The 10,103-nt window shown below is 41.1% G+C and overlaps 1 protein-coding gene across 1 annotated transcript; it reads left to right on the forward strand.

Annotated features, from left to right (window-relative positions):
- Positions 1-10,103, forward strand: si:ch211-106k21.5 (leucine-rich repeat, immunoglobulin-like domain and transmembrane domain-containing protein 1). The gene is made up of 2 exons (XM_047590711.1): positions 1-283; positions 5,783-10,103. Exon 2 carries the CDS (start codon positions 6,040-6,042, stop codon positions 7,273-7,275), a length of 1,236 nt encoding a protein of 411 aa, XP_047446667.1. The 5' UTR covers positions 1-283; positions 5,783-6,039; the 3' UTR covers positions 7,276-10,103.

A 10,103-nucleotide genomic window follows, 5' to 3' on the forward strand; every position in this document is an offset into this window, starting at 1 on the left:
CAGATAAAAACACCAACCCAGCTGGTCAGTATGCGTGTGTGCGTGTGTGTGTGGATAAACTTTATTAACACCTTCGGACAGACACACAAGCATGGGGCTCTGCCTCCACGCTCCGCTCGGAGAAAGTCACTCCCTCAGATCCGGAGGAGGAGAGCTTCAGCCGGGGCCACTTGATGGGATGCAGAGAGGAGAGAGGCGCTTCTGCCCCCGCTGCTGTGCGTGATGTTTGAATCCTCCTTCGGAGTTTCAAAGCGACAGGGCTGCACAGACATGGTGCCCGCAGGTAAGAGAAGACATTTGAGCTCTTTGTTTACACTTGAATGACCTGTTTCATACCTGAAAACACGTTTTAAGACGTTTTCCACTGCTTTTTTTTAATTGTCAACAGCCTGTTTTGATCTTTTTGCACATTTTACAGTAATTGTTTTTGTGTTTTATGCAGAATAATTGCCATATTTGAAAAAATATTGAGCTCATTGGTACAAGAATTTCAAATGCAGCCACACCCTGCTATGAAAACTTGACCAAACGCCACAAAATAGCAACAACTCATCTCATCAATTAGATTTGTTATGCAGTTCATCAACTTGGTTAACCATCCCCACTCATTTTGTTACTTTAAATTGGTATATTTCAACAGTTTTAAGTCATTAAAATGCATTTTTTTTCTACTTTAAGTCCCCAAACTTCCCAGAAAAAGTACCAAAGTCTTGCCCTGTGTGTCCTCGGCCGCAGCAATGATTTTACTTTATGAGACAAGCTGCATGAAAGGAGAATGGACGGCGTTATTTCAGAGGAAGCTCTGCTGCCAGAAAGGATGTAGCAGCTCACATTGTTAGCGAGTGAGATCACCCTTGTTCTCCAGATTTAAATCCTCTGTTTGGATGAAGGGCCTTCACTCTCACAACCCTTTGAATCTGAGAAGGTCGGACGGCGTCTTGTGTTGTTTGTGTTTAGTGTCAATATCCAAAGATAATCCGTCAGGGTTTGGAGGTAAACGCTTGACACAAATCGACAGAAAATTCAGCCGTCAGTCAATTCTGACCTTTACACGGCCGCTGTTATCTGAGACCAGAGCGTAAGATTCTTCCTAAGTTCCCTTGGAACAGAAGGTAATTCATCTCACGTCTGCGTGTGGATATTTAAATCAAAGCATCCAAATCCAGGCAAATTATTACCTGCATGAAACCATTCAGACCCGCTGCTATTTCTGTGCCATATTCAGGATGATGGAGCTTTGAATGTATCAGTCTGTTGATAGCGATCTGTGAGGACAAAAGGTTATCACAGAGCCGTGCAGCATGCAAATAATCACCGAGTTAAAGGGTATGGAATGCAGAGTAAAACAAGAGCGCTATAAGGTCCACTGCACATGATACAAACCTCTGAGTTAGAGATTAAGAAAGAGGAAATTGTAACTAATAAAGCTTAAATTTAATTTTAGTCAATGTCTTTTATCTACTCCTAAATTCTGAATAAATAACTGCTCCACAAAACAAGTAACATCACATTGACTATGCACAGGAAGTCTGGATGTTAGGATTTAACCATTTATTTAGGGTTTAAATAGGTGCCTTATTTAATACCGAGTTATTTGAGAGACTTGTATTAAATTTTGTTGACATCCACCGGCATCTACACCGTCAAGTTTGCAGACGATGCAACAGTGTTGGGGTTATTCTCTTAAAACAAGAGTACAGGTAGGACAACGGGAGCCGACAACCTCTGCATCAATGAGAAGAAAACTAAATGATTGTGGACGCCAGGAAAGTCGCTCCTGCCCTTTTCATTGGAGGAGCTGCTTTTGAGGTCGTCTCCGGCTTTAAATACCCAAGAATCAACGACGACTGCACCTGGTGCAACAACTCTGTCGTAGAAGACCCATCGAGGAAGATTGAGATCCTTACATCCTTTGACAGGTGTGTGATGGAGAGCACGCTCACATCTTATGTCTCAGGCGCAAACAGAAAGTTTCTGCAGGAGGTTAAGTCGACACAGAAGATGAGCGGCAGCAGCTTATCCTAAAGTCGAGAATCAGGAAAGACTCTTCTCACCGGGCTCAAGGACTGAAGAACGAGACTCAGATACAAACTAGATTCTCCTTCACATGCAACATTGTTTATACCTAAATATTGATACACATATTTAATTAATTAGTTCAGATTGCTCTGTTGGTTTGATTCCTGCTTGTTTTTTTTATTGTCAGTTGTTTATAATCCTCCTGAGACCCTACATGCTCATATGGGGACATTCATTTTTTTAAGCCTATTCTGCTTCATTTGGACCTGTTGTCCCCATAAGTGGACACTTTAGTCTGCCATCTAGTAGCAGCAAAGGGACAACGCACTAGTTGGGGTAAGAACATGATAGCGAATGGATTCATTCTGCAGCCGATCACGGGACAAAAGCGGTCCAAGGTACAAAACCTCGTCAAAAACTGCTTTTCCAGCAATTTTCTGATCAATCAATCAATCTATAAAGAATCAGTGACGTTAACTAAGGAGGTTGAGAGATACAAACATTTGTAGGTTTCGAGCGAGACAGACTGACGAGTGCACAAGTATAAATGGATTGTACCTGTGAAGGCTACATGTGTGTAGTTACAGCATTTATGTCCCTGCCGGCCTGTTTAGTATAAACCTGAATGTTTCTAACAGCAGATTATTTTCCATTTTTTTTTTATTCACTCTCCTTTAACACATACAGCCTCTTTCGTACCAACCGTATCTCATCCTCCCTCATACGCATACTGGATTTATTAGATCATCTCTGCTAGCAGCAGATATCAGCTCCAGGCTGAGTGTTTCTCTCCACTGACGCTCACTTCCTGCGTTTGTTGAAGAGCCTCGCTGCTCTGCTGGTATTTTAAGCCAAGAGGGAAAATCCATCTCTGCTTTTCTTGTTAGCGTTCAGTTTCTTAAAGGACTCCCATCACTGTAACAGAGGAACGATGAGGATGTTGTTAGTGTTAGAACAGGATGGTTTGGTTTGGAATTTAGATGTAGTTGCTCCTCAGTGGCTTTTAATCCCATTTCATTCACTATTTTCTACCCTGGAAAGGAGATTTGTCTATAGTGTTTACATAAAGATCTTCAGGAGACAAATATCAGCCTTTTCTTTGAATTCTAGGTGTATTTTTAACATATATGAGCAAAACATGAACGTAAAAGACACCAAAAGTCCCACTTTCTGCCAGAATGGCTGCCTTCATATCTGAGCCACACTTACCGTGGACTATAAGGTTCGTGCAGCCAAGCCTCCTTATGTAATTATATTAAGTCTGTCATACTAGTTTCTCCGTTAATATGATAATTGATTTGTATAAAACCTCAAAATGATGAAAATCCATAACCCTGTCTGAGACCTGAAGCCAAAAGTAAATGGTTTATCTGTCAAAAACAAATATGGAAGTCACCATATATTGTTGTTTAAGTATATTCAGTCACAATATCACAATAACTCTTCATTAATTGTATATTTCTCACTGTTCAAGTTTAATGTATATATCTGCTTCTGCTCTTAATTTCTTTCTCTAATTTCTTTTATTCTGAAAGTCTAGTTTATGTTGTAAAGTTTTTCTATTTATGCTTTATTTTTTTTTATGCTTATTTAGGTGCTTTGTGTTGAAACCATTTGGCAAAGAGTCAAATTCCTTTTATGTGCACACATGCTTGACAAATAAAGATGATTCTGATTGTTGTTTTAGGACCTGGAATCAGTAGATTTTCATCACATTTTGCCCTGCGCATTACTTTCCTTCCACTTTTTGATAATTTAATCGAGAGTTGTTTCCTTTTAAAACATCATTTGTGGCGAGATTTGTTGGGAAAAGTCTCCGCCTGACGTCAGTCCACCACCAGCCCTGCTCCAGTGTTTTGTCAGGAGGTGAAGGGAGGCTTCTTAGCGGTCGATGGAGGGTCTAAATAACCACACAAGGCGCCAGCTGACAACCCAAAGCCTCCACTGATAAAAGAGTTAGCACATTCCTCAGAGCAGCTTTCAGTCCTATTGTGGTGGGTGAAACAAACACGCTCTCCTTCTTGGTTTCTCTCCTCCCGCCTGCTTCACATGTAAGTCATTTGGAAAGGACAGGCCTCGTTTGCGTCAACCACATGTGCTTTCAAGTTCAGGCACAGATTTAGGAAATGACCAACAATTAGTTTATTTGTGTCTCTAGAACAGGGTTTCCCAAATGTTGTCATGTCACAGTCTCTGGGCCAGACACACGGCAGCAACGAAACCAGAGATTAAAATGGTCCAGGAGTGAAATTACAGTGACATTAAGCACGTTATGTGAAGGACCGTCCTCATAATCATTTGAGTGTTTTCTCCTGCATGTACTTTGATGTACCTGCTAATTTTTGACATGCCAGCTAAGTTTAGCCTTGTGGGTAACTGTGGCACGTTTACATGTTTCTGATAAATAAAGGTAATTTTAAGGTCCGTGTCATTGTGGCTAACATGCTAAAAGCCATAAACATCTTTGTGACCGTATTTTACAAAGGCTCCGTTTACATCAAAGTACAAGGAACAAGGAAACACAGCCTCAGATTTCAAGATAGCCTAATTAGCCTGTAGCTAATCTGGGTTAGCTTGTTTTCCAATATCTTTACACAACATGATAGTATAACTTTGGTATAATTTTTCTAACTACTGAATTTAGTTGTATTTGAATTATTTGGATTTAGAAATATGTTGATATTTTTTCTGATGCTATTAGCTTGTCAGGAAACATAAAACGTAGTTGGCATTTTTGACATGCCAGCTAAGTTTGGCTTTGTGGCTAACAGTGGCATGTTGACATGTTTCTGATAAATAAGTAAGTAAAATAAATAATAAATAAATAAGTAATTTGCAGTTCTGTGTTATTGTGGCATATGCTAAAAGCTATACACATTTCTGTGACTGTATTTTACAACAACTGTTGCCGTTTAAATCAAAATAGAGACTGAACAAGGAAACACAGCCTCAGATTTCAAGCTAGTCTGATTAGCCTCTAGCTAATCTTGGTTAGCTTGTTTTCCAATGTTTTTACACAGTATGCTAGTATAACTATGGTATTATTTTCCTAATTCTCTAGTTTAGTTTTATTTAAGAATTTAGAGATGTGTTGGTATTTTTACTGGTGCTGTTAGCTTGTTAGTCTGATGGCTAATCATAACGCTATATTGTAATACAACAATGGTTTTATGCTAATCCAACTCTGTTTGTTTTATATTATATGATTGTCTACAATGTTATAACTGTTTTTTTTTTTTTTTTTCAGCATTTCACACTTTTGTGTGAAGTTGTAATTTCGATCTTAATGTTTTCATACTGCAAACAATAAAACTTTTTAGCCAATGCATTTGTGATTAATGGGATTAATGATCCACTAAATTTCCTTTGGTGACTCAACAATTAGATTAAAGATCACATTACCGAGTGAATAGAACATATGTGCAGTCAGGAACACACACTACAATGACAAAGAGAGAATATTAAAACAAAATCAGGTAAAAAAAATAAAATAAATAAACTTCAGTCTGACTCATAAACCCTTAACTGCTAGACCCTGTTCCAAGGTGTAGGCTTATTGTTTTATTTGGATAAATGCAATTACTGACATGCTTAATTTTTACATCAGTCCAGATTTGAAGGTGTCTGAGTATTTTTTAATAACCTTCTTGTTGAACCAGGCTCCAGCTCTAACTTCCACTAATGTTTGTCTAGCTGCCATCTGCCAATTAACAGCGCAACCTTCACGTGAGAGTCATCGCAGCATCTGTTTCCTTTCTTACAGCCAAACACTGGACTCCTGATCCCCAGTGATCCGTGTCACCATGCCAACTCCTACGGTCCTCACAGCAACCAGGAGTCCTCAGAGAAGTCGCTAGGTTTACAAGCATATTTGCATCACTGCTAGCCTCCATAAAGTGGATCCTCCACCCCCCGACAGAAGGATCTGGAGGCAGGTAGGGTGGAGGAAGACGCAGAGGAGACCACTGCAGAGATATGGAGTGGTAAAATCACATTTGCTCTGTCCTTCCTGCTCCAGAGATGGCTTTTTGGTGGACTCTCCTGCTGTTTTTCACATTGCTGCTGGTGCAGACGGGACTTGTTGTTGGATGTGTTTGTCCAGCAGCCACCATTTTGACCCAGTTTCCCTCTGAGGTTCCTGCTGATGTCTGCTGCTTGAACTATTCTGGCTCTGCTTTCAGCCATGTGAGCTGGTCTGTGTTTACCAATAAGACAAACATAGAGACACTGGATCTCTCCAACTGTAATATCAGCTCTGTTGACACTAATGGCAAAGAGAGCTCTGCGCTACGGAAGGTCTACTTAGGTCATAATAGACTAACAGCGTTGCCAAGAGGGTTTCTGTCAAACCAGGCCAGCCTGATGGAAGTGGATCTGAGCGCTAACCTTCTTCAGGAGCTTCCTCTGGGCTTCCTCCAGGACTCTGATAACCTCCAGAAGCTGCATCTGCAAGGGAACCAGCTACGCTCCCTCCCTAACGCTATACTTCAGAAGCCCAGTCTTCAAAAGTTGGAGCTGGATGGGAACTACTGGGACTGCTCCTGTTTGTTACTGGAAGGCCTGGAGGCCGTCATGCAAACTAACAGGACCACCAGAGCATTGGATGTGGTGGGGAACATGACCTGCTTCTCTCCCCCGCACGTGGCGGGATCGACGGTGTTGTCGCTGAAGCTAAAGGACGTGTGTCGCCCCGCTGGTCTCACAGCACTCTTCATCGTGCTACCTCTCATCATCCTCATCACCTTGCTCCTCTGCTGGTGCTGCGGGAGGAAGAGGAAGAAGAAGGAAGCCCCCGTGTTCAGCAGCTCCAAAAAGAGGGCCTCCAGCTCCAGCTGCAACGGCCAGAAATACCGCGCCAAGCAGCAGCCGTCGGCCGCTGAGCTCCAGGGCAACGCAGCAGCCGGCGACAAAGAAGTCATCCTGAAGAACCAGCTGCTGCTGCGCCCGGCGTCCTCCCTCCTGGGCAGCTCCAGGGACATCTATGAAGAGGTGGAGATCAAGCTGGGCTCGGTGGAGTCGCTTCCTCGAGACGCCTCGCGCTCTCCCAGCTTCACGGGCGGGAGGCAAGGATCCCAGGAGCCCGACGGGGCCAGCAAGACGGAGCTGGACGTCGTCAGTGTGACTGAGGTGATGAAAGACTCCGCTGACAGGGAGAAGGCTTACCTGGCTCAGTCCACCGAGTACTACAGCCTGGTGCCGGGCATCGAGCTGGAAGACTCGGACCACGGCGAGTACGAGAACGTTGACCTCTCGTGACACGTCTTAAAGGAAAAGTTAAAGATTTTGGAAAATAGGCTTTTGTTTTCTTGGTGGGATTTGAATCCATTAAAACTAAAACTAAATGTTTTGCTGAAATCAGAAGCACCCACTGATCAGCTCTTTAATTTAGTTTTCATTATGTTTTATTTTACTGTTACGGTGATTGTTGCTTAATATTTAGATGCTGTTTACTGTTAGATAGCAATTCATTGCACCAGTTTCTGGTCAGGCAAGTTTCTAATGGGTTATACCCACAACTGAAGAAGCTACTCCAGTCCAGTTCACTCTTTTTGGATATACTGTTAAAAGGAGCCAGTGTGGTGTTAGCCTAGCTTAGCATAACATCTAGCAGTAGTGGAAACAGTCAACTCGGCTCAGCCTTAAATTTTATAAAAGCTCACTGAATGGCTATTTTGTGTTTAACCCACACAAAACAAAAAGGTTTTAAAACATTTATTTATGCATCCTCATTAAACAAAACCTTGATTGAATGAGCTAACTGCTAATGCTAAAGCGCTAGCACTGGTCTCAAATGATCAAAATGCTGGTTTACAGTGATAAATGACAGAAACGGTGATGTGTGTTAAGAATAAAGGGGGGTTAAAGTTTGCCTAAACGTCCCCAAAACAGAAATATTTCTTCTGATTCACCTTCGACCATTTGGACCGAGGAACACGTTTCCTGGCATAGATACATCACAGCTCAATGTGATTCAGTGGTAGCTTATCTATCTTGTGTAAATTATGTATTAATCTGTGATGACTGTCTATGTGTGTATCTAAACTACACGATTTAGCCCTGCCTTTCGAGGTAGGTAGGTAGGTTTATAACCTTGGAGCGAGCCAGCTGTTTCCCCTCCTTCCTGCCTTTATGCTAAACTAAGCCAATCTCCTCTTGGCTCCAGCTCCATGACTAACGCACAGATAAGATTTAAGCTTTTGTGCCCATTTATTTCCCAACTAGAAAACAAATAAGTGTATTTTCCAAAGCTTGTCGTTCCCAATGGTCTAAAGAGAGACTGTGTGATGCAGAGAGAGTGATCTATGGTCCTTGTGGTCTGACCTCAGCTGTATCACAATGTAAGAGGAAGTGATTTTCCTGTGGGACCTGAGAAATGCAGTGACGGTTTGAAAAGGGAGGCTCAGTTTTTACTCCCAGGAAAAAAAAAAAAGAAAAAGGCTGTTTTGCAGTCACAAAGACATTTAAGTCATTAAATGATCAACTCTTTGCAAAATGTACAAGACCACAAACAACAGGGTATATATTTAATCACTCTGCTCACTTACTGGAAGTAAAGCAGGCTTTTGTGTATACCTTTATTTACCTCACCCATCTGCGATCATTATACGCATTCCAGTTTGACTCGCTACTAATTTTGCATAAGAGATGTATCCTGAAATTCTTTCACCATAAGCTGTACAACCAGAAATACTATATAGTGTAGGTGCTAAATAATAACTAATCCCGTCTCCGGGCTCACAGTTAATTCCAGATGAGCTGTGGAATGTAAAGCGCATGTGAGATGTCGAAATGTACATGTCATTCGGATGTTTGGGAGGGATGAAAGGGAGGTTGGTTCCTCTTGTTTTGAGTCGCTCACACTGAAATGTGCAGCCAGGTTGTAAAATTGCCAAGGCGGACGAGTCTAAATGCTGGTTTAAGATTAACATCTCTGTAGTGCGGGTTCAATAAACTTCGAGAGGACACGTGAACGTAGGCGTCATTGTGTAGGTGCGTAAGGACATAAGATGTTATCTAAGATGTGGAAAGTAGACAGATGTCTCACCCTCACACTTTCCGGCTCTGAAAGGTGATTGGTTTGTGTGCAGCCATGGGGAGAGAGAGCGAGCGAGGGTGTGGAGCTTCCATGAATTGAATTAACTGAGGTGTATTTTCCAGACGCAGCTCATTTCATTGACATGGTCAGGACTACTGCTGTCCAACAGTGTCTTCGGTCAAGAGACAGACAAAGCAGGGAGGAGGGAGTCGCATTTTGTAATTTTGTACAACTTTCGCACAGATACATGTATTGTTAACAAGTCTGCATATCCTGTGTGTTTGTATTTACGTTTGTTTTTGTTGGTTTTAGCAGCTGTTTTGTTACTTATCTTATTTCCTGCTGAAGTGTATATGTTTAGGTAATTACTTTTGGCAAAAATGACAACTCGCTGGCAGATTTTAGTGGCTAATAGGAGAATAATGCCAACATTGTTCCTGAAATAAATGAAAACATCGTCGACATGTGACTTTTTAATGTGTCCCTCCCTTGTAACCATAATCTTTAACCTCCAAACAAATGCTTAGTTACGAGCTGAATAGCCAGAAATGCTAAAGATTAATGCTGTTTGTGTAGAGAGGCTACAACCAAACTGTACTATACTGAGGAAAGTCTTTATAATATTGTCATGTAAGTCCACGTTCCATTATTTTAAATAACTTTTATTATAGCAGACGGTTAAAACGTTAAACATTGTGGAAAATTTAGACTATAAAATCACCTTTTTATTTTTAGAGTCAATATATTTAAATTATAACAACAGGTTTACTATGTCTCCTCAGTTCATTCCTGGTTTCAAAGAAAAGTTTTGAAAATTAAAATATTTCCTAAAATGTAGAGATCTGAAGGGAAACTGGGCCTTGATTTGAATACATACCAAAAATAATGAATAATGCTTCATAAAACAACACGGGGACATTGATGTCATCTGTAATAAAAGCACTGATTTTCTTTTCTTATTGTTATTATGTTTAAACTGTAAAATGCACTACTTTGATTGTATGCGATTTTAACACTGTTTAGAGAAAATAAATGCATTTTTTAAGAA

This window comes from Mugil cephalus, chromosome 7, assembly GCF_022458985.1.
Source record: "Mugil cephalus isolate CIBA_MC_2020 chromosome 7, CIBA_Mcephalus_1.1, whole genome shotgun sequence".
Taxonomy (NCBI): Eukaryota; Metazoa; Chordata; class Actinopteri; order Mugiliformes; family Mugilidae; genus Mugil; species Mugil cephalus.

What these genes read in the sequence shown, in the direction of transcription:
- si:ch211-106k21.5 (XM_047590711.1), top strand. Translation starts at nt 6,040, where the DNA reads ATGGCTTTTTGGTGGACTCTCCTGCTGTTTTTCACATTGCTGCTGGTG.